This window comes from Anguilla anguilla, chromosome 6 (genome assembly GCF_013347855.1).
Source record: "Anguilla anguilla isolate fAngAng1 chromosome 6, fAngAng1.pri, whole genome shotgun sequence".
NCBI classification, from domain to species: Eukaryota; Metazoa; Chordata; class Actinopteri; order Anguilliformes; family Anguillidae; genus Anguilla; species Anguilla anguilla.
This window is the reverse complement of record NC_049206.1, coordinates 51481244-51507440: the sequence shown is the minus strand read 5'-3', so window position 1 is coordinate 51507440 and position 26197 is coordinate 51481244. Positions and strand designations below refer to the sequence as shown.

Genomic DNA, 26197 nt, shown 5'->3' with positions numbered 1-26197 from the left:
CTGACAGTACACAGAACATAACCATAAGAAAGGAATCAGTTTTAAAAGCTGGTTTTAAAAATCTGAGTTTTAAATGCAACACCCTGGAACAGAAGTTCACCAAGTTCAGGTTCTGTGCAATCCTTCCAGACCATACTTGATACATACTGTAGATAAAAGGCTATAGAAAATCTGAGGTGAATTAAATAGAGCATCATGTTCATATGCTCTACACTTGCCATTGTACAGTACTTGTGCCGATTGACATTATTTTATCACATGGAGCAGCATTTCACACAGAGGGGAGATCTAAAAGAGCAGGTCTATAAGATATTGATCAAGAGTCTAGAGCTACTGTGTCTTTTATTCTGCTCTGGGTAATGTGCTTTAGTCAAGCTGAGAGACCAATAGGGCCTGTCAAACATGAGGTTAAGGTGCAGTGACCTTAACTGACTCCTTCCTCAGGATAATGCACGCCAATGAAAAATCCATTCGCACCTGGTAAAATTTTCAGCGTAAAAGATTTTCGATGACTGAGTACTTAAAACCGTAAGAGAGTAGATATTGTCCCAATAGGGCATATATAAATTCTGATAGAGTTGATTTAACACTGTTTGAGTTTATTCAACATTAATTTTGCTGTGCCAAAATGTAAAGTGAATGTACATATACATAGAGTAAGGGGAAAAATCTCAGGCTAGCTGAGAGGACAGCATAGCTTGCAATGGGGCATAGCCAATGTCTTTTACAACTGGTGTCAAGGCAAAGAATGTTTGCTTTGGTGCTCTGCAGTCAGGATGTACAGAAACAAGTATGAGGTAGTAGTAAAGGACATGCTAACACCAGCAAAGGACAAACCACTAGGTGATGCAAGTACACTGGTCACTTGTCGGAAGCCATCATAGACCACCTATCTGATCTGTTATGAAGTGGGTCATGAGAGACTAAAAAAAGGTTTATGCCAATTATATTTACTTCAATATTCCACTTCTGACCTTTGCCTCCAATTGCGTGATCAGGTTGCATGGATGGGTAGAGCATGTTCTATAGAAGGTTATACTGAGATATAGTTCATTTAGACTAAAGAATAACTGCCTGTATTCTGCCAATGCTTGAAGTACATGATGTGTAAGCATATAGGAGAAGCTGCATATACAGGAAAGATTCTTATGAGGAGTTCAGTTGAACTTTAGTTGTTGATAATGTTCCTAATGTGCAGCTTTATTGATGATAACAATTTAAAATGTAAGCCAATTGATGCTAGCCTGGATGAATGTAGCATACTGCAAATAGTGCGCTTTAGGACAGAGACATGAACATGATTTGAGGATAAGAGACAAACATTTGAATCTTCCCCCAATTTAAAGCAACAACAATGCTTAAATCAAATAAAAAGTCAAACTACATCAAATCATGTTCATGACCAAACTTTATTTGTGGATTACAGGTGACAGAACAACAAAAAATGGGAAATTGAATTTCATACAGAAATAAATAAAAACGGCTGGAGCAGTCAGACTCCCACCACTCAAATTGGCAGAAAAGCAGAAATCACAGAAAGTATGCTGGCTTCAGTACAGCATTTTAGAAACTGAACACATTTTGAACACTTCATTGTACGGCCATGTGTTGTATCAAAAAAGGCGAGATCACAAATCTGAGACCGACATGTATCCAGTTGGCACGCGGGCAATTGGAGAAATGACAGGAGCCTGACCCACTGTCTACTCACAAATTCAATCTAGCTGGAAAAGCCATTCCCACAAACGGCCCGAGATGTCTTCAAGTCAGTATTGCTTTCTTTTATAAATACTGGGGTTAGGCGGATTCAACCCAAAAGCAATTCGGATTTTATCCACTGCTTCACTGTTACCAACCGACACAATATTATGAATTTATAACATCTCAAATGACTCCACAACAGATAAATATTTTCCAAATCTGACAAACAGGACTTGAATAATGAGTATGAAAAAACCTAATTACAATTTGAGCATGTCTCTCACAATGGAAATATAGAATTGTTACATTCTTTAGAGACAATTAAATGGGTAATGGGTCCATAACCCATTTGCAAATAAATTAAATACATTGAATACATGTTGTGAGAGCACACATATGACAGCACACTGGAAATCCCCTCTGCAATTCTCAATGAGGGAGATAGCAGCTTAAATGAAAAATAAATAAATAAATAAATAAATAAACTCCTACTTTTGTTTTTTTATGCAGTTATTCTTAGAACCAAAATGATAACACCAGATGTCCCGAATACAATCAACAGTTACATCCATTCAAAACCAATGAAAGCTACACGACAAGATCGCAATAGAAGTTTCTTTACATGGTATTTTCTAAAATTGTCAACGCACTTCAATCCGATATGAAACGCACCAGCAGACAGATGAGTGTTGAGCAATTATCACTTTCCATTTCAATACAATTTTGATAGCATTTTTGAAAATAATACCAAGTTATGATTTGGATTTCAATTTTTGAAATAGCTTTTTAAAAGCAGAAAAGAAAAGCTTGACGGAATAAAAAATGTTATTTGTTATTCAAACAGAGCACATATTTTTCATAACAATGGCATATTTAAGCTACAAATAAAAACCCAGCTCAGAATTTGAAAAGATAAATGTGATAAAATAAAAATGTTATGACCTACTGTTCCATAAAAATAGTTTTAAGGATGTTTTCTGAAATGTTCTCTTATACGAGTGTTCCAGCTGCAGTGCATGCTGGTAGTGCTCATTGTTTCAGTGTTAGCTGGGAGCAGCACAGAAGAATGTCCAGTGTCATGTTCCAGAGTGGTACCAAATGTAATCTGTTTATAGATGACTGAACACTGTTATAGTTAAGTTAAGTTAACACTGGACAACTTGCAAAAAATATTGAACAACAAAGTATTGAACAACAAAGTCAAAACTGCACAATTGAATAATCAATAAAATTGTGATAAATGTATTATTCATTTCAGGATGGAAAATTAATCTATATTTCGACATACCGCTCAGCATTGAGATAGATGTGTAGAACACCAATTATGTGCAACTCAAGAAGATTCAAGTTCTATGAAGAGGAATGAAAATTGTAGAAATTGAGGACATGATTAAGATAATGAACTTTATGAACCCCTGTCTAATAGTTAAAATGCTGAATGTCAACTTTAACTAACATAATGTAATTAAATACTATAAAATATGAGAACATTACATTCATAAACAATATTAATTCATAGAGAATTGAAATGGAAATGAACTTACTAGCGCAAGAAAACCATGATAGATATAATTAAACTGCAAAACTTAAAAACATCACCAAGCATGTGCATATACTTGTTTTTCTACCCAAAAAACAATAGTAATTCCAATTAAAATGGATTAGATAAATTCACTCACTAAATATTCATTTAATACAATATTCGATCAAAATATCATGCACTTGGATTTCGATTTAGCCTTAGATTTTAATAATTAACTCAGAGAAATATTTTAGTTTTAGTTTTTTTCTGACATCCATGAAAAATATTGAACGAGGCACTCTTAAAAGAGCACTTGCCTATTCTCATTACTCATATTAAAGACGATACAGTTACGGCCAAACTTCAGTCCAGCCCTGCATAATGATGCCATCAGACTAACAATATGCTGATCGAGCCAGTGAGTGCTACATGTCTGCTGCTAATGCAATGCAGTATTTACATTCATAAGAGAAGGACGGCATATTGGTAAACTGTGAGTACGGAGTTTATTCCACGGGAAGCCTTACTGTCACATTGACACACAAGACATTTTTTTTTTACCATAGAGTTACCAGTAAGTATGCAGTATATGACACGTGACGCATTAGCCATCAACAGAAGCAAATTTATGGAAATATCATTGTGCCACAACACCAGATACAAGCATGGGATACTATAGCTACAGTGTCATATACTACTCAAATGGTAAATACATTGTAGATGTACAAAAACTAATAAATAAGATAATTAATTGTATTATTTTACATGTGCATACACAATTAGCATTCTATTTTGTGACAAACCTGGTGTCTTAAAATATAAAAGTGAAAATTTATGAGGTAAAAATGTTGTGAAATATAATAGTTTTATTTATGTGAGACAAACACGACCACAAAACTGTCTGCTTCATTCTAAGGCAATAAAAAAGAATATATTTCATGTGAGTCCTTCAGATGGATATGAAGAAGGCAATGTGTACCCTACATCCATCCAGGTGGACTGTTTTTTTGACGCTAACCGGCAAAGGGCTAAGCTGCCCTACACTGAGTTAACATGAGCGTGAGACCTCACTCAGCAGATGAAAAGTAAAACATCACACGGTTGCAGCTCCATGACAGCACAAGGCGTTCTGAGTCATTTTTATGTGAACACATGTCAAGCCTTTCGGAATTACGACTCAAACTCATCCACAGGAGCAAATGAGGAAAAGGGAAAAGGGAAAATGAATGAGAGATCAAAACAAAAGCATCATCACACAACCCCTCCCCACCCCCCACCCCACCATTACTTTTTTCTCCTCTCCTACAGTATCACTCCCTAACCTCAATTTCAAACCACAGCAAGTGTTCTGTTCTGCAAAAAATCCTGTTATCTGATCATCTATCTAAGCACACAAAGAGCAGCAATAGCATCAGGATACTTTCAGAAATCCATAATCCTGAAAAAAAATTGTTATATATAAAATATATATATATATATATAGTTTCCGGATATATCCAACTGTTTAAATGGAAAGTCTGTGCAGTCACCACCCACTGTGGGACGATGAAGCGCACGCAGTACCGACTCACTTATAAGGCACTTGTTTGTGTGCCAGTTTCTACATTTCCATTAGGATGTCGCAGCTAATTTACCCTGAAGCACTAAAAACAATCGATTTTACTTGTGCTCAAAACAAGTGGTTTCAAATAGCTTTTTTTGTTAGGGAATGCGGTATCACATGACGGCCGAATTTTTCTTTTGTACACGAGAACGTTTAGGCTTTTAACTACAGCCAAGGCGCGAGGTGATTCTTCAGGATATAACGACGCACACTCAAACTAGTTACTTAGTTCCTTTCATAGACCGTTGACTTTAGTAAATCTTCGTATGTGCTTCATTTTTATGGGCAGCAGGCCTGCTTCCACAATGAAAGTGAAGATGAAAGCTACAGGACAGAAGGTAAGCTATGAGCGCAACTCCATCCTCAAGAGACTTATGCACGTCTCTAGAGAATGAGGCGGATGAGTAACTCTCATGGACAACCGCCTAACAAGCAGCCTCTGGGCACCTGGCACGTCGGTGGGAGTGGCTAATGCACTGGAAACCCGGTCAATTTCAACCCTCTCTATCCCTGGTGGGAGGAAGCCAGTTGTGTCCTGATTCGTCAGAGTCAGTCAGTCAGTTAATGGCAAAGTCATAGCCGAGGCTCGAACAAACCTTCACTTTGCACAGAACACATTTACAGTACGAACTGAGCCATTCAAGGGCCCAGCACGATCCCTGTTACATTCATGTTTTTTTCATCCTCTTTATTCAACGCATTTGAATCAGCATTTACACGGAGCATACCTTTTTGAAATTTAATAGACATCAGATGTTTCAGGGACGTGCGATTTTTTTCAAAATATCGAGAGAGGGATTATCACTCACGGTTCAGTCTTAATGAACAGGTCAAATGCTTAAGGCGATGTGTGTCAGGCCTCGGGCAGTATTGTTCGGGCGCTTTCCCCTATTACATCAGACCGCGGCGGACCAAAGTGTTCTCGTGCGCTCAAAAAGTGCAGTTCAAGTGTTATTCTCCACACATACAAATGTCAGCGCTGCAGCGACTGCGAGAGATAGCTGCGTACACCTCAGAATCTAAATTAAGCCCCCGCCTGATGCCTCTTCACTTTATCTGTTCCAAAAGACATTTCTCCTCCCTGGTCTCGCCGGGAGTTCGCGAGGCTTCTTATCTCTCCGCGCGCGGTCTCTTTGTCTCTCTCTCGTGAGCCTGGGAGGGCTGTGCTCGCCGCCGTCCCTCCCGCGCTCTTTACCTTTGATTTCCGCCTTCGCCCGCTTCTCTGCCCTGGGCCTCGCTCTGGGCGTCACTCTTTCCTCTGCCTTCACCTCCTTCTTCGCCTTCTCCGCTTTCCTGTCGGGTTTCGCCAACTTCTTCTCCTTTTCCTCTTTCACGGGTCTTGATTTCCTTATGGCTGTTGAGGCAAAACAAACCAGTGGTAATGAAAGACACGTTTAAGGGGCCTTTTTAGCCTTGGAGTTGATGTAGGATATATATGTTGCTTTCACACATGGTGTTACATTACATTACATTACATGATGTAACACACAGTACAATTTTTGAAGACCTTTACCATTAACCAAACCAAATGAAAGGAAAAAAGTCAAGCACATAAAATTGATTTGGTGATTCACAATGATATATTATATTTTATTGTAATCTGTAAGCATTTACCTTTTTCAGGCTCTTTCTTTTCTCCCCTTGCTTTTCTCGCTGGTTTTTCTTTAGCCGGTTTAATGACTGAAATGGAAGGAACAGATTCAAGGAGCCACTAGAAAAAAGAAAAACTGCAAAAGCCGTTGCTACAAGGTTGCAATATCTTTGTTGGATTTATTAAACGCTCGCATGGGTCAAAATCACTCTTAGAATTTATTTTGCAAGGATTAAGTCTTTTGCCTTTTTGTAAAATTTTTCTTTTTGTATGCTGCCTAACATCCTGTCATCTTTTCCTTACATCCAGTTTTCTTTACGTGCAATTCATTTTGCATGTCATGTCACTCCAAATGTTTGTTCTCTCAGTTGTTGTACGCCAATGCTATAATATGACGATGTGAAGCTGTACCTTGTTGATCTCTATATTTCCTAATATATAACTTTAGATTTTATTCTCTTGTGGTTCCCTTGCTGCCTGTGCTTGGTTGCTCCATATACATTTATTAGCACCTTGAAATCTGGACATATTGTCTCTGACGCCATTTTTTGGTGTCTCCTACTGCAAAATTGAATGACTTTGATTGCGTAAATAGAACGAGTCATGGCAAATCAATGAATGAATGTCAATGAATGAATTCAATGAATGAAGTCATGAATGTATCGGCAACCACAACAGAGGCACAATATAGCAGATGTTTTGTGCTGCGACTTTTTCCTTAGTAAAGTGAGTTCCCATGGAAAGATTTTTTTAAAATGTATTACAGTTAATACTAGTTTGAATTTGCAGGTCATTATATTGCATTGATAACTTGTGATATTTACCTTTTTCGGGTTCTTTCTTTTCTCCTCTTGCTTTTTTCTCTGGTTTTTCTTTAGCCAGTTTAATATCTGAAATGGAGAGAAGACAGTCAAACCCCCTGGAAAACCTTATATATATATTAAACATAAAAACACTGTAACTGTTCATTTTCCATGTAAAGAAGTTTTATGCATTACGATTCACACGATTCTGAAGACAAAGTGAAAGGGAAAAGACTAACACACACACACACACAAAACAAATTAAATATATTTAGAAATTCCCAAATAGCACATTATATTGTATTGATAACTAACAACATTTACCTTTTTCAGGTTCTTTCTTTTCATCTCTTATTTTTCTCTCCGGTTTTTCTTTTGCAGGTTCAATGGCTATAATAGAGGGAAGAGTCAAAGCCACTGGAAAACCTATTGTGGAGTACTGTATTATAGCATCAGCATGCATGACATATTAAACACATCTATCAAAACAATGCCATTTTCAAGAGCAATTTGTTTGTTAAAGACATACAGTTTTTCCAATATATTTCCAGACATACAGTCTTGCTTTTCCAATATATCCATAGGTTGATATATGAATAGTATTATCATGGTGCATACAAAGTAGATTTGACATTAACAACCTGACAACAATTTAATTTTTCTTTGAATAATACATAATAAATAGGCACTGTTCTTTTGAAACATAATAAAACTGTTCATATGCTTACCTATAGATTCTGTAGGAAGGAAAAGAAATATATAATAATTAGAATCTATTTGAATATTTGAAGCTAATAGTATTTATCTTCTGAAGCAAACAAATTACAACTCCTAAAAGAGAACCCATTTAAACTAACCTGACCTATGACAGACTAAAATGAACTTTTCATCATTTTAATAAGATTAGGATATCAGATACAAATTATAATGCTATATGAATAAAAACTGGCATGAGAATATTTACAACATCCATAAGCTTTGAAAAGGCATTCCTACATTAATTGGAATTTCATAAAATACCGAACTCATAACAATAGTACATAATAAACTAAAAGATGAACAAAAATACAGGCCTATAAAAAGCAGTAATAATTTCAAAATATATAAATATTCAGCTGAGAGGGAAAAAATGCATGTAAATATTAACCAAGAAAACTAAATATTTACTAACCATGTTTTGTTTAGCTATATTAGTGAGCTAACTACAAAACTACAAATTAGCAGTGACCATTAGTACTACAAAAAACATTAGTAAAAAGCAACTATCAAGAAATAACAAAATATGTAAAGGTCATGACAAAATTACAGTAACTGCAAAAAAAAAGGAAGAATATAAATTTGAAAACAAATGTAAGAACCCTTAGTGTAACAGTTATTAATTTTAAATAATAACTATGCTCATCACTTTCACAACATCATACTCTATGTATTTGTTTAAAAGAAAAACTATTAAAGACTTTTTAAGAGTATTTGCATTCAAGTATATCATACAAAGAATTAAAATAATGTCACTCTCTGGAACAAAATAACTTAAAGTAACAAAGCCAAACAAAGCAACAAAGTCAAAAATACAATACAAACGATATAGCTGGGTAATTAAAACCATTTGTTAACCAACACAATACCATTGTCGACCAGTAAAACCATGTTTCTCTAAGTATAATATTTTCATGGCAGACAAACCATACATAAATTTCTCATCAAAGGTCATCAAATAAAGCTCAAACATAACATCAAGAATCTAAGTACATATCGGAAAAGTATGCACCAAAATACATACAGTAGTATCCTAATCTTCAGAGAGCTTACTATCATCTCCAACCAGAAATAATTTCTGAGACATGAGTGAGCTTAATATGTCTATTAAACACAGTACACAGAAATTATACAGTTTACCCATAATGCATTCTTTCTTATGGTATGTCCAAATACCTATCCTTGGTTGACCCATGTGGAGCGTTGCACAGTCACTGCACACATGGCAGCTGACTCTGCTGCCTCCTTGAAAAACAGATACCCCACGACTTACCTTGTTTGACCTGGTTGCCCGACAGTGCTATAATGCAGAATTTGGACTGAGAAGAAGTACCCATGTGCAGTTACCCAGGCATCACTTTATCCCACCGATATCGATTCCCTGAACCACTCCATTTCAACCCCAAACAATAAAAATCGTGTACATGCAGGAATACTGGATGTTTCCAGATTTGCCCTCCATAACCCTGATGTTCACTGTGATTCACAGGTAATTCGTATTGCAGAAGGTTAAACCATTAAGTAATTGTGAGCGCATAACACTGCTTGCTTTGACTAATATACACTGTCAAATGTACGAGGACACAGTGATATATGGTTGGTCATCCATACCACCCACTAAATGTGATTTCTATTGTACAGATTAGTGTAGACTTCACTGTAGTACTAAATAGATTTAATGCTCAAATGACCACATCTCATCTTATCACCCAAGATAAAAGGTGTCATTTAATTGTAAAACTAAAGTGACAAAAATCAGAGTAGAGTATGATTTGTCTGTTAGAGAGTGCCATATGGTTAATACAGTTTTTAGATTAAGAAACTCATGAGCTATACTTCCGAACAAAATGTAGTCTTGTTACCCTGGCAACCATCATTTAATTTGTTTATTGTCCCACTAGATTTCTTCAGATTCTGGAACAAACTTATATGCACATAATCTAATTCATAGATATATAAAGGCTAAGAAAGCTTCTATAAAGAAGACAAAAATGAAAGGTGGTTTAGGTTTCTGTGTATAATGTACGAATGGAGTCCTGTCACTTTAATCCTTTTTTTTTTTGTACATCCAAAGTGGCTTTAAGGTAAAAATTATTTTAAAGATCTGATTTTCAATGGAGATGTTAGAAGAATACAGCTACATGGCTTTCACAAACCTATATACTTAATTAAAGTTGTTTAATTTGATTTCTAATTCTATTTATTTCCAGGTTTTCCTGGTTGAGATTAGTCTTCCATTTCAATAATATGAAACTAATTGTTGATCAGCCACACACCAAATTAGCCTGTATTACCAGACTAATTTCATTTCATGCTAAATCATAAATGTTAACAGCCTTATTATTAAAAAATCTGTTACTGGTGTGTGATGTGTGTCTACTAGCTTATCTAATGGAAGAAGTCAGTTTTACTACTCACATGCAGAATCACTCAGGTGATGGCATTAGAATTAGAATAACTGCAATACTTCACATAATCAACCATTTCAGTAATTTTTGCACATGACTACCTTCTATATATAATTATACAGTATTACCATGACATTACCTGACATCTTGCAATGGAATCTATTTCTGCAATATCCCATAATTTTCATCATTTCTAAACATAATATAGTAGCAACTGGTAATTTATAGATTGAAAAATGTAAATACTTCCCAATACCTTTCATACGCTGCTGATGTAGAACCTCTTTTTCTTGAGAGACTGCCTCCATGGTGTGAAGCATAACATGGCATGTGCACACTGGACTGGCTTCAGCCTTGATCCTCTCTTCTTTGATTAAATCAGCTTTCGCATCCTTTGCCTGCTCTTTGACTTTCTCACTATCATCAACATCTAATATGTCATCATCCTGGTTATCCTCTTTACTGCTCAGATCTTTATCATCTGTTTCATGCGCTTGGGAAACTGGGCTTTGTTCCAGCACCTGGTCCACAGGTTTTTTCTTATCCACACTCAGCACATCTTCAACATCTTCCTCTGTATCACCCGCAGTGATGTCAACAGATTTTAAATCATCCTTCTCATCCTCATCTTCCTCCTTCTTCTCATTGTCTATGTCATGAGGTTTTACAAGTAGGATTTTTTCATGTTCTGCTTCCTTCTCTCCACCTTTCTCCACATCATCATCCTGAGACACAATAGTAAGGCTCTCCTCTGTGATGTCAGTGATGATGTCGCCATCATCTTTTTCGCCAGCTTCCCCTATTTTGACAGCTGAGGTTTTGTCGTGTTCTACCTCGACTACCTTCTCCTCTGCTTCAACCTCATCTTTATCTACTCCCTCCTGACTGATAGTTGTTATCTCATCAGTAGTGGCTTCATCGTCCTTGTCATCTTTATCACTGTCTACGCCATCTGTTCCGCTGTCAACTTCATCACTAATATCAAAATCCGTGTCAAGTCCACGATCCTCAATGGTCTCCACAAGATGCTTATCAACCCCATCATCTTTCTCAAGAGATTTTTCTTCATGATCATCACCAGCCTTCAACTGTTCACCCCCATCATGCTCAGCATCATCTTCTGCTTTTTTGACAGCATCCAATTCTTCAACGTCACTACCTTCTTTGGCAATGTCATACGATTCTTTTACAACTTCTTCTTGATCTTTTGTGTCAAGACTCTTATCATCTGTTTGGTCAGAGTCATCTTTTTCAGTGGCAACAGTAATGTCTTTGTCAGCATCCTGAGAAGAATCTTTATCTTCATCAGCGGCAACATCAGTGACATCACCCTTTTCATCATCACTAACATCGTGTTCATCATCATCAGCATCATCATCACCCCCAATGCCAGCTATGTCTTTGTCATCAGTGACCTCAGCTTTGTCATCTTCGCTGACATCCTGACCAGCTCCATCCTGAGCATCAGCATCAAGATGTTCATCATCTTTCTCATCAACATCCTCATCAGAAGCGCCAGCGGCATCAGTGTGATCCTCTTCATCTTCCACATCTTCAGATTGTTTTCTGTCATCATCACCTGAATCGTCTTCACCACTGTCTTTGACATCAGACAGATCTTTAACTTCTTCAACAATAGAATCGCCTTGGCCATCAGATGTTTCCACGCCCTCATCCTCATCACCAGCTTCTTTATCCTTATCAACATCATCTTCAACTTTTTGTTGGATTACTTCGCTGTCGTCGGCATCAGAGATATCACTAGCAACAGCATCATCATCTTTTACCTCTATTGTGACCTTATCTTCATCATCGTCATCATCATCTTTTTCTTCCTCAGAGGCATCAGCATCTCCCTTGTCATCAACTTCATCCTCAATAATTTTTTTGTCATCCACCTCCTCTTTTTCATCATCATCATCCATTTTTTCATCAGCTTTATGTGCTTCCTCTTCAGTTTCATCATCCTGATCTTTGTCCTCAATGTCATCATCATCATCATCATCAGCAGAAGCAGCAGCTGCTTTATCACCCTCAATAGCACCAGCTTCATCGATTTCATCGTCTTTCTCTACTTCATCATCATCATCATGAACTATTTTTCCTTCATCAATGTCATCCACTGCGATTTCTTCTTCGTCAGCAGATTCATCATCACTGACCTCCTCTCCTTCGCCATCATCTGCAATGTCATCTTTATCATCTTCTTCCAGTTCATCAGCATCCTCATCATCAGTTTCAATTACAGTTGAATCTTCATCATCCTCGGCCTCTTCCTCCTCCTCCTCCTCCTCTTCTTCCACACCCTCCACTCCCTCCTCCTCAAGATCCTCTTCTTCAATGGTATCATGGTCATCTTCATCCGCCTCTTCCTCCTCCTCCTCCTCCTCATCCACCTCCTCCTCCTCCTCTTCCACCACAACATCCTCCTCATCAATGTCGTCACCGTCATCTTCCTCCTCCTCATCGTCCTCTTCAACAACTGGGGCCTGATCATCGGCCTCCTCCTCCACCATCATTTCTGCAACTGCAGCATTAAGCTTGTTTGTCTTAATATCATGCGCAGACACACCAGGGGGAGGTGCAGAGCGCGCAGGCTAGGAGAGTTACCGCTCTAACCCCAAGAGTAAATGCAGTGTGAAGGTTCACACACATACATTACACTTCACCCATGCTGCTTGCACTTCAAATGTTGCTTTGTGAGCACCCGAGTAAGAACATAAATCCGCACTACTTTTCTTTGTTTTGTCCATGAAAAGCAATTCCTGAGACCGCGTGCAACATGTGGAATAAACAATCGTTTCCATGCAGGACATTTGTAAAAACGAACCCCACAGAGAGATTTGAATTCAAGGACATTATGTGCACAAATGTATAAGTAAAGTAGAAACTGACAGTAGTGTGAACAAGATAACCAGTTAGATGGTTGCAAACAAAAAGGGGTCAGGTCAGTCAGTCAGTCTGGGGGACACTCCCACAGGCAGTGGTAGTGACAAAGAGGGTCAGGAAGACCCATTTTGCATGGGGTCCAATTCTCTCAATTGACACTCTCCCTCTGAAAACACCTGTCATGCTTGGCATACCTTTGGAAACTACAGGTTAGATAAGAGGATTTACACACCATTGGAAAAACAACTGCAATAGATAGAGACCACAACCACCATCAAACCAAAACAAACAAAACCAAAGCAAATTAACAAAAGAACACAAAACACAGTTAACTCCTGACCATAGCAATAAGAAATAGTATAAATGCAATAAGTATTTGAATCTGAACATGGACTTGAATAAATAAAACAATTTTTGTTTGTCAAAATATCCCAAGCAGCAGTATGTTTTTGCTTTGAATTAACCTTGATTTGGGTCATAGCAATAGCTACCGAATGACAAATAAAACCCTGCTTATATAACAGCAATACATAAATGCAAAAACAACACAAACAAAAATGAAGTTATAATACGCACTCAGCTATTTGTGTTATAGCTATTTGTAGATAGCATTTTACCATGCCTCAGTAAATGTACAAATTCTGTGTAAAATAATTCACAATGATGTAGCATTACCTAAAGGATTTCAGTGCTTTTAAAATAAAAGGACCATCTTTGATTTGTGTGCAATGTTGCTTCATGCAGAAGTAGATAATGACAGCAAATATGCACGTAGATTAGATTTTGATTAGCACTGTGTGCATGATTATGCTGTCATGGAACAAATTGAACAACTAATCATGTGCATGCTCTTAATATCACATTATCAGGCAACCAATGACAGAAAGCGATTCATTCCTCATCAGTCAATCTGATAGAGATAATGACCACACACTATTAAAGTATAATGGAAAAATGCCACACATGGCCAACTGCATTCGTTATTTTCAATGCACATTTATTTCACATACGTACGCTCATCTTTACAGTTAGGATCAAGGATTAGTGGTAACAAACCTTTCTTCCTTGATGGCAGAAATTCTCCTGGGAGTGAAGGAAAAGTGTCTTATCAATAACAAGTAGTAAAATACAATTTCACATGATATGCAAATACGAACATTTTTAATTGTTAAAAAGGCTTTGCTGAAAAGTATAAATTAATGCTTAACTATTAATGATAGATAGTTAATGATAGTTATTATATGAGTACTGGAAAATGCACAGCTTGGTTGAGTAGCTAGTTATGCAGAGTCAGGCAAAGTAACTAGCAATAGCATATTATAGCAAAGCATTTCTAAATATTTTATTAGAATTAAAATAATTGCATTATGGTTGTGAAAATGCGGAGCTAATTAATTATGTCTGCTAATTAATTATTAATATTAATAATATTATAATTAATTATAATTAATGTGACTTTTTATCAACATTTTTGACAAATGTATTAATAGAGGGAAAAAAACAGTGTACCTTCTTTGTCTTCCTCCTCCTCCTCCTCCTCCTCCTCATCATCATAATAATAGTCATCTAAATATTCCTCTTCTTCATCGTCATCATCATCATACTCTCCTATATTTTGGAAGAGTTTCATTGTTTAATTTTTATCATTATCAATAACTGTCAATATTATCAAATTAATAGCATGTACTCGTCATATTCTCCTTACTCGACACCAGTTGAGATGCTGGAATTCTAAATTCACTTATTTTTAAAATCTATCTGTCAAGGACCATGCACAGTTCTCTGGGTGAGAAAATATGCTGCATTTTAAATGGGATTTCACTCAGTACATTTTTGCATAAATATGCCTTTGTATAGTGAATGTCATTTGCGAGGACGCGTTAGGTGGAAAGGCCATGGAGGTGTTTTAAATGCATAACAGGTAGAATCTTTTGTTGTGGTGTTGTGTTCAGCCATTGAGTTCTCGAGTGCTCTTAATGCTTTGAAGCATCGCACACTGCAATCACTAATAAATTGTTTCATTTTTTGTAATAGCTGCTTTAGGCTTTAAAATATAATTTTTCAGAAATCTGGAGCACGTACCTTTTTTATTTTAAGGAATATTATAATTTAATATACTTTAAAAGTAATGGTTTTAGGAAGCAATCAAAGCCAAAAAAAGAGCCACATTATTTTCAGTCAAATTTTTTAAATTTTTAAATAGAACATTTTAAGTGGTTTCTCCAGTCTTGGAGGGAGTTAGTGTGTAAATGTTGAGCACTGAAGGTATGTACAGTACTGGTTTGACCTTGAGGGTTTAAAATGATCTGAAGGACAATGTGTCAGTTAATGGTTTTAAGTGTTCTTGGCTTCTGTCTGCAATGGATACTAGGGAGGAATTAAATGGGAATTCCGAGCTTGATATCAGTAACAGATGAATATCATCTGGCCACAATGGCTGAAGGGAATCCCATCTGACATTATATTACAAATGCAAACAGCAAACCAAATTTCTGCATTCATGGAAGAAGTAAATAAGTGCGGATGTCAACTTATGAAAAAAGAAATGTAACATTGTATTTGTTGAACAAAATATTTCAACTTGCTTACTTTTTTTATTAAGCAGAGAGCATGGGGCATTGGATTTACTGTATTGCAGAAGAGAATAAACAGGTTGCATAGCTTTGGTTGTGAGTTCAGCTGGTAAACATGATAAATTCAAAATATTAATAAATAGATTCAAAAGACTACAATTAGACTATTTTCTGAAGATGAGATGTTCACTTAATTTACAATATTAGTGGTCATAATCGGTCATAGTGTAATCTTACCATCAGGCTGATACTAATAAATTAATTTTAAACTATTATCAGCTGCTGCTGACATGAAACCAATATTAACACTTATCCCAAATCAGTATGCCTGTCTATCAAGATAAAAGGATGATTGGAAAATAGACTTTTAAGTAATATCAATATTAATATTAATAATAATAATAATAATAATAATAATAATAATTATAATATTTTTTTGGAAAAAAGGAATTGATAGATTTCCACTATGGTGTTCAAAGGAAGTTGTTCCTCATACAGTGTCTATGTGGGATGGTTATCTCTGGTTATTTTGTTTTTACCAACGACATTTTAGTTTGATCCAAGGTGTATCATTCGTCCAACTTCACAGAAAATGTTTAATTTCAGCGTTTGACAGTGTTTTAAAGTAATCCAGATGTGCGCCCATGCATTTAAAGGTTCACTGCAACCGATACCATTTATAGCTTGGCTCCGGCTGCAATCACCATGGTTATGAGCGGCATCATAGCAGCTGCCTATCACAATCAAAGTAAACTCCGGGCCTGAGTGCTCATGAATATTCCTAAGCACCGAGGCAGGGAGAGAGGGCCTTCATCAGATCTCCTTAGGCTCCATAATGCAATCCTTCAAAAGGAGACCGGAGGGCAAAGACGAGCGTCAAGTAGAAGCAAACACAAGCTGTTTTGTATTCAGCCACCCCCCCCCCCCCCACCCCCCATCCCTTTTCAGTGGAAGTTTGAGTGGCCATGCTGCAATTTCAGTTTGTTAGCGCAGATGAAGCCCTGGTACAACATGTCTTCATTAGCACACAGAAAATGTTACCCAAGGCACAGTACACCCAGGTACTGAACTGTGGAAGGAAGACATGCATCCTTTCTTTCCCCACTGATGATGCTTCTCTCTTACTATGGTTCCTTCTCTTAAAGGTACTTGATTTATTGGTATTGAAAGGAGTTGTAAACGGAGGAAAAAAAGAAAAGGAGATTGCTGCAGCTTGTGTTTGTGTTACTGAAGAACTGTAAAATGATATCATTGAAAATGAATAAATAAGCACAAACCTTTTTTCCTCACTCCGTGTGCCAGGTCACCTGGATCACAGAGAAAAACAAGTCAGTGCAAAGAAAGACCCTGCAAAACGGATCTTTTGAAACATTTATGAACACTGAATAAATTATACATGTGGATTACAGAGAGAGGGAGAGAAAGAGAAGGAGATAGAGGGAGAGAGAGAGGAGGGAGAGTGTGTGAGAGGGAGAGAGAGAGGACTCTCTCAGGCTGCTGAATATCCATCTTCAGAGCAAAGTTTAAAAGCCATCTCTATCAGGTGCAATGGATAATCACTAACAATGGCTTCAGACATCTACTTTGTGCAGAAATGTAACCCATTTGATAAAAAAAATGCACTTTCTAGTAGACCATAAAAAAGTTTATCATAGGACACAGCATACAAATAATTGTGCAGAGTAAATTACAGGGTGTTATCTAAATATCCAAGTCTCAAATGGTCTACACGGTGGAACCGTCATACATTATGCTATGAATCCTTGGTGAAGTGAAGAGATTTTTAATTATAAATATGGATTACCAATTTAGCCTGAAGCATCCATGGAACAATTTGTTCTGACAACTCTGTTTCTAAAAATAAACACTCAAGATGTATTTGTAAAATTATTCCTCTGTTAGGGAACATGTTTTCCCCTGCTCTGTAAAATGGTGAGAAAGTGTACTGTTAGTATGTGTGATATTTTATGTTTGGGATGGTGTTTGGATTGGCTCTGTAACTGATGTGAGCACATTTTTTCATAGATTAAGCACACATTTAGAGTTACCTCTTAGTGCAAATAAATGAAAGCAACAAACATGTTTAGAAGCTTAGGGAAGAGGATTTCATGTACTTACATATTTCTTTTTTGATTTTTAAGTTTTCCCTGCGGATTTCTATCCACTATCTACCACAGTCTCTCTCTCCCTCTTTGTCACACCATCCTTGTTAACACAGATGGATTGTGTGGAAGTTTATAACTTTCCTGACACCCAAGCTGTTAGTTCACAGACAGACAAGCCAGTCATCTGCTTCAGAGGTACGGTCAATGAAATGTCATGAGGTACGGTAACACTTTCTGGGGCTTTCTGCAAACTGTTCACTACATCTTAATGCTTACCCTGATGCATGACAGCATGACAGGCACTGTTAAAAATAGGTAAATGTTAAAAAAAAGAACCTAATTTTTTTAGGCTGCATTACAGCAAAGAGTTCAAGCTCAAAAAATATGGGCCAATTCTTGTAAATTTGAACAAGGTAGTATCCCTCATTGATTATATATTAAAGTAAGATCTGTCATACAAAATTATATATATACTGTATAATATGTAAGTAACATAGTATCTAAATTAACAACAAGCTTGTCCCTTTGAAACTAAATATTATTCAACTGATATGCAAATGTGTGTTTAACCTGGTGAAAATTTCAGGTTCAAACCATGTTGTCAAAGCAGTGATGATTTTTTCCCCCATTTTGGAATCACCATTTGTGTCACTGGAGTGCCCGTTAAGGCAGAGAAAGCATACATACGCACCTCCAATGCACACTCCTGTGAGCTAGTGGCTATATTGTATACTCAAGGTCATACATTAATGTGGCAGATATAGTGCCGATCAGTGGAGAAGATTATCTCTCATTGGTGATAACCGATGGAATGTGGATGTCCGGTGTGTCACTGGGAGAAGTTAATATAGCAGTAACAAGAGAACTTGTAGCTGAATTAAACTCTCTCTACCCTGGGTACAATGAAGCCAACAACTGTCCAGCTGCAGACTTCTGGTCACAGTGATGGCAGCTGGTGAAAGGCATAGGCTATAGGGCCAATGTTTGTGGCTATGTAATTTCACTGCAACGTAATGGCAATGTCTCTCTATTCCCACTAAATCCATTCCTCACAGTTGAAAACCTATCATGATATGTTTTCCTTAGATTTTATGGTAATCCTAGAAAAGCTCTAGGACCCACACAAAGATTTGGGAAATGGCTTTATTAAAATGTCTTCAGACTGAACCAAATCCTCTTGCTTTGCAGAAGGACTGAAGTTGTGAAAACATTTAAAGTCACTAAGTTTTAATCAATGAAAGTGTGACTGAAGTGTTTAACATAAGATAAAAAACACTGCTTTCTTAAATGTGTTGCTAATGCAGCAGGTTGGCTAGAATTATGTCCCAGTTTAAAAATATGACCTTTAACATAAATTATGTATCAATGCTTAAGAAATTGTAATTATGGCTGGGTGTTTGTCACTGTAGGCACAGGTGTCACGGATTCCATGATTTTTGCCATTTTTGGCGGTTTTGTGACATTCCTGTTTTCTGCCATTTCTGGGATGTCACTATTTTTAGATCTTTCCGTGATTTTTTGAGTTTTGGATGGCAACTGTCAACCTTAATGTAGCTTACCAAGTGATTTGTATAGGCCTAAGCACATTGCCAAATGATGGAAGAAACCAGTACGGATACTGCTGCTGGCAGCAATGCCAGGGGCCAAGGACCAAGGGACTTCAAACCAAATACCACCCATAACAACTTTGGTGTGTACTGGACGTAAGGGTAGATCGGTAATCATTATTTGAAAAGTGCAAATTTGAAGCGGTGCCATAGCGCCACTTGGGATGGTAGCGGGACAATTTGATACTCATGACCTACATGGGACCTTCTTCAATTTGTACATTTCAATATTAGAATAGATGCTGCATTTAAAGGAGGTGTGGTCGTGCTGAGGGGACGTGCATATAAAACTCTTGCATGGAAGTTTTCTGAGATTTCCCGTCAAATTTCTACTGCTCTCTCTACATTTCCCCTTCTTGTTTCTCAAACTCATGCTTTTCCCAGTCTCTTGACTAACTTTGTCCCCCTGTCTCTAAACCTGCAGGATCATCACCCTCCTGCCATTGGCTACTCTCAACTCTAGCGGGACCTTCTTGCAGGCTGCCAAGAGGAAGTGGAAACCTACCTTAAACCCCTCTGATGTCAGGAACTATTAACCTTTTATCTCATTTGTCTTTTGTGTCAAATCTCTTGAACAAGCAGTGCTCAACCAATAATCTTTTCTCCATCAGTACAACCTGGTTGACCCTCACCAGTCCGACTTTCAAACCAGGCACTGAACTGAGACTGCTGATCCTGGCTGTGATGGAGCCACTTAATTCTCTGATGATCTGACCTCATATCACACCTTGCTGGCAGCCTTCACATCTGCTATGACATATATTTTTTCAGTCTAAGATCGATGCATGCATGTCTAACCCATGTAAACTCTTCTCTACCTTATCTTATCAGCTGAATCCACTCCTAACCTTTTATCTCATTTGCCTTTTCTGTCCAAAACTCTTGAACAAGCATTGCTTAACCAGTTATCTTTTCTCCATCGGAACAAACCTGGTTGACCTTCACCAGTCCAGTTTTTCAAACCAGGCACTCAACTGAAATGGCTCTCTTGGCTGTGATGGAGGCACTTGCCACAGCAAGAGCCTCCTCCCTCTCCTCTGTCTTGATCCTTCTAGACCTGTCTGCAGCATTCAACATGGTTAACCACCAACTACTGATTTTCATGCTAGCTGAGATGGGCATTTCAGGGCCTGCCCTCACTTAGTTTGCGTATTTAGCATATGGGTCCAATTGGCCACCTGATGACCATGTTCTCTTTCCCTCCCTCTGCCTCACAGGTTCATGAGAGAATATCTGCCTGCCTGGCTGACATCTCAACATGGATGGCCTGGCATCACCTGAAGCTCAACCTCGATAAGACGGAAGCGCTCTTCATCCTCCATAGGGCTTCCCTATTACAAGAGCTCACCATCACTGTCAATGGTACTACAGTGGCTGCCTCCCACTCTGTACAACATCAGGAGGGTTTAACCATACCTGACTACATAGTCCACTCAGCTACTCGTCCAGGCCATGGCAATCTCTCATCCAGATTACCGCAACTCTCTTCTTGCAAGCCTATCAGCCTGTACCATACAGCCACTACAACTCTTTCAGGATACCGCTGCCCGACTTGTCTTCAATCTTCCAAGGTTCTCGCATGTCACTCTCCTGCTGAGGTCACGCCACTGGCTGCCAGTTGCCGCCAGGGTCAGGTTCAAAATACTGACTCTGACCCACACAGCAGCCAACAGGACAACCCAATCCTACCTACAGTGTATAATTTAACCCTACATGCCTGCTCGGCCACTCCGCTCTGCTGCAGCAGGGCGACTTGCACTTCCTGCCATCCGTGTAAATGTTTCTTGCTCATCCCAACTACAGAGCTTCTCCATTCTAGCTCCCCAGTGGTGGAACAAGCTCCCCATTCCCCTACAAACCACTCAGTCACTACTTATTTTCTGCCATGGTCTAAAGACACGTCACTTTGGATTGTACCTTAACTAACTCTGACACTACTCCCCCGCAGGGTTACCCCCAATCTAGTATCACACTTGTGTATCACTTGTATCTTGATCTTTCATCACTTTTATGTTGCGCTTGTATCTTCTTGATGTTGTAGCTCTTCATCATCTCGTATAATCATGCCTCACTTCTAGTTTATGACTTGATGTTCATGGCTATTGATAACTGATGCTTTATGAGAATTGTACCTTATCTGACCTGTGTACTGTAGTTGTCCCAACAATCATCCATATGCACGTATTGTACTTCGCTTTGGATAAATGCTTCTGCCAAATTAATGTAATGTGATTAAATGCAGCAGTAATCAATGCATTTTGTTCCTAGCCCCAACTGCCTGCTGATTTTCTTTAAACTCCCAAGCACTTGTTAATGTTGCTTCAGTTGTGCATGTTATTTCAATCTTCAATCACAGCTGCACATGAAATCTATTAATTTATTTTATTTTTTTTAAACAATCTGTGCATTGTGCTGCTTTTCAGTTTTCTGTTATTTTCAACAACTTTACCACGTTTGCTACATGAAATCAGCCAATATTTTCTGTGACAGACACCCAGGTTTAATTATAATGCTTTATTTACCATTAATTTACAGAAGTAGCATTTGAAATTATGGCGTATCAAGCTCCTTATTATCTCTGATGCAAAAATTGAATGCATTTTGATGTCACTTTCAAAGTTTCAAATATTAGGTTCTACAGTATACATATTTCATTCGTGTAGGATTGGTCTTGGAAAAGGGCCTTTTGGACTTACAAAAGGGATTTCCATTAATTTATGAAAAGGAAGCCAACAAAAGTCATATGGGCTTCATGCTGGAGTCATCTATTTCTGTCCACAGTACTTATATGGAATATAACCCCTGATCCATGGCCGAGAGTTCCTCAGTATGAATGTTGACTGTGTTGTTGGACTTCCCAAAAATAAGAGAGAGATGTTTTTGTTTGACAGAAAGCAGCAGGGTGGGTGGGTGGGGTGGGGTAGGTGTAGAATATTCCACAGTCCCTACTGTCATCTCCTCATGGATAATGGTATGGGGAAAAAGCCTCTACCTGCTCCCGTGGTCTTGTGATTTGTGTAGGATATGGTTCTGTGCACTGAGGCGTAGCACCAGTGTGTGCTACATACATTCACAGTTGGTCCCGAGCAAGCAACGGAGCGTGACTCGTGAGGTGCGGTGACGCCATGTGCAGACTGTCTGATGACAGAGAAGACCCAGGGGGGGTGTAATGAGGGAATGGGGGGGGGTATGTAATGTGGGATAGGATGGGATGGATAGATGAAAAATGAGGTGGCTTGTGCTTTTCTCTGTTTATTTTATTATTATTCTTCTTAACAATCACATGTTCGTGTTACACAAAGTTAGGGTTTCATATTGTGGATACACAGCATTTTTTCCTCCGTCTCAAATTTCTTCTTTGTGAACAGCTGTAAAAAAGTGTCCCATATTTAGTGAAGGTTCCAGTGGTAGCATAGATCTCTGCAAGCAGAGGTGACTCTCTGTGACTCATACGTGGGTGAGATGACATGAACACTAAATAGGATATATTTAATTCTTATCGTGGTTTCCCATCATACAGAACCCTACCTTTATGACAGACCTGATGCTGGTTCCAGTACTGTACATCTTTCTAAAGGCTGTTGTGACTGCTGCCTGTCTGTAAGCTTCTTCATGCATCAGTACTTTTCCCTAACATGACGTGTCTATTCTTACTTGCAGTTCTTATACGTGTGTGTGTGTGTATGTGTGTGTGTGTGTATTGTACTTTTTAATTGTATTTGTTGATCAGTTTGTGATAGCAAACGACCAATAAATGCTACTACTACTGATTCTAACATAACTACTTTGTGTAGTTTCTCAGTGAAAGATGGGCAGAAATTTAAATTTTACTCCTGTTAGTGCACCTCCATAACCTGCCAGGCGAAAGCGTGCCAGGAATCATTTTAGAAATGTGTAATTGCTTGTATACAATCTCAGCTGTGTTTTTTTATTTCTTCGGGCAATTATTCTCAGAAAGCTTTTTCTGGAAAGTGTGGTGCAGTTTTGTTAATACCTTCATAGTCATCATCCTCGTCCGGTGCTAGCAGGTCTGACACAAAGGTCATGACGGTCTTCATCCAGTCCGTAGACTCCTCCACTGCATCATTGACAACTTTCATGGGATCAGAGCCAATTTCCTGAATGCTTCCTGGGAGCACAGGGTCGTGCCAGTCAGAGGTGGTGTTTCATTGGCTGAACATCGCTTCACAGGACTACGGCTAAATCTTAACGTTAACAAGCTCCTAGAGCAATTCTTTTAACAGAATTGCAGTTTGCTGTACAATTATGTTTGGAACTGTTACGTATTCAATTGAGAATTCTTCAGAAACATGTCAATTTATATTTGAAAATGGAAATCATATAATGAGTTTAGTTGGACCTAGCAAAAGCAAGTAAATTGCCAAATTCATAACAGCTAGTCACTGCACAGCCAACCAGTCATTTTGCTTGGGTTGTACACACTCACGCAATGTCCCTCAGTCTCTTCTAAATTGCTTGAATGCACACTGATTTTTACAGAACGCTATACAGACACAACACTGACAGCAGTCAAAACATTCTGAACACAAATCTCAAGATCAGTTGCAAGTCATTATGACATAAATACACAGCAAAACACATTCATTTCATGTCGATACAGTACCATCGATTCATTTCATACATTTCATTAAACAACAACATTATGGCCAAACACACACATTAAAGAAGAAAGTGCATATAATCTTTTAAATGCAATCGTATGTTGGAACGTGTTCCTTGTAATGCAAGAGAACAGGTACCCTACTGTGACAGAAAAGAAGTTTTCATGTTTTACCTGCCAAATCACCCCATTAAAGAAAGAAATCAAGTGACAGAATGCATATATGCTGACAATGTGTATGATGACTATGGGCAGTGATGAAATGATGGAGAAAAAAAACATTTAACAAAACATTTAAATGTACCATATGTGGAGATGATAACATTTCTTAATATTATCAGGATGGGATTCTTGTACTTTCTGACACAGTATTTACCACCTTTGTACCAGCAGTGCTCAACAGGCAAATGCCATGAACAAGACACGACATAATAATTTATTTATTTCTAAATATGTGCATACACAGCAGAAAACCATGCAGCAGACCCAAGATTTCCCACAGACACGTCACCTCACCAAAACAGGTCTCAAACTTGCTAACAACTTTCATAAGAATACATACTTTTATGTTGTTATGTATGGACATTATATAAGCATTATTCTGCCTATTCTGAAGAAAGTGTAAATATTAACCTAAAAATATATGTTAAAATATCAATGGCAGGGACACTGCATTTGAACAGCAAAATTGACAATTCGTAAAATTTTGCTTTCGGTTTTGTTTTCAAAAAGGTTAATCAGTTAAAAAAGGAATCCACCAAAAGTTAATTGGGTCATCATATTAATTAGGTCATCATATCAAATCCTTAGATGTGCAATCGGTTAATGTACACTTTACTCTGATCATGGTCACCTTCGAAAGAACTGGTTAAGATTGTCACAGTCGTGACTTGCGACTGGTGTCAGTCTTGATTGAAGGGTAAGAAAATAAATGTTTTATTATTCTTATGTTAGTTGATTACACACCCCAAAACTCGCTAAGGCCGCTACAGGGTCACCGTCACTGCAAAAGTTAAATGCATCATATGGGTGTCTTGCCTCTAGGCCTCTCTGCCTCCTCTATTGCTTTGCTGACACCGGCTGGGCGTGGCCCTGTTAGGATGAGAGACACGTGAGCAGAAGAGTGGGTAGTGACAAAGACAGTCAAAAGAGTCTCCACACCGCATGCGTTAAAAACCCCGCCGGGAACGAACGGTCCCACGTTCCCCCCCCCCCGCCCCCCAAACAAAGCGTGCACGGGTTAATCAGCGGCGGTGCCCAAGTCCCCCAAAAAAAACACCGCAGCCAGACAGTCATCCCAGTCATTCACGCATCGCGACCCACGAAGACGACGGCGAGGTTCAGACGCCGCGCCACGCCGTGCGTCGGCATGGAACACGAGCGACCAGACAAGCGACGGGCGGAGATGACGGGCCTGTTCTCGCCGATCAATACCACAGATTCAAATAAACGACCGCGCGGGCCCTGCCTGAAACTCGAGTCGGGGGGCGCTTGACGGATCACGTGAGCGCGTCGTTGGAGCGCCCCGCATATCTACAGCGCCATCATCGAAGGCGATGCTATTTTTGCCTTCATATCACTTTTATTTCTTCGCCTTCTCTACCGGCTCGCGATACAGCGTACTGGCTCAGACGTGTCTCAATAGGTCCCTTTTCTAAATACATTAACATAATTGATATTGTTTGGTTAATGTTATGCCCCAATAGCCACCAGGGAGCTGTTCTCCCCGCCACATTGCATATTGCTTTGTACAGTGCAACCGCACATCAACATTCAGGACACCGGCAGCCTAGGTTTTGAATAGGCCCACGGAAAAAAAATTTGAATGCTAATGAAATCCTGATGAATTCAGTGACATTTGTTTGATTAACATTTTAACCTACTCCCTGAACAGTTTGAAATACAGTCAGCACATTTCTTGCACTTGAGACCTTAACAATTTCTTTCCTGCACAAAAGCCTGGAACTTGCATGGTGGCCAATGCCACAGTAGCCAGCTAATTGATACAATAATCCAGA

General features: G+C 38.4%; 1 protein-coding gene across 1 annotated transcript in view; it reads right to left on the bottom strand.

Annotated features, from left to right (window-relative positions):
• The window catches only part of trdn (triadin), a 72936-nt gene that overhangs the window by 37065 nt on the left and 9674 nt on the right, over nucleotides 1–26197 (bottom strand). The window contains exons 4-14 of the mRNA XM_035423023.1: nucleotides 25218–25271; nucleotides 23553–23687; nucleotides 17124–17153; nucleotides 14783–14881; nucleotides 14330–14356; nucleotides 10641–12911; nucleotides 7949–7957; nucleotides 7545–7610; nucleotides 7242–7307; nucleotides 6441–6506; nucleotides 6022–6180 (exon numbers count right to left, since the gene is read on the bottom strand). Coding sequence (XP_035278914.1) covers nucleotides 6022–6180; nucleotides 6441–6506; nucleotides 7242–7307; nucleotides 7545–7610; nucleotides 7949–7957; nucleotides 10641–12911; nucleotides 14330–14356; nucleotides 14783–14881; nucleotides 17124–17153; nucleotides 23553–23687; nucleotides 25218–25271 — 2982 coding nt within the window. The remainder of the gene's footprint in view (nucleotides 1–6021; nucleotides 6181–6440; nucleotides 6507–7241; nucleotides 7308–7544; nucleotides 7611–7948; nucleotides 7958–10640; nucleotides 12912–14329; nucleotides 14357–14782; nucleotides 14882–17123; nucleotides 17154–23552; nucleotides 23688–25217; nucleotides 25272–26197) is intronic.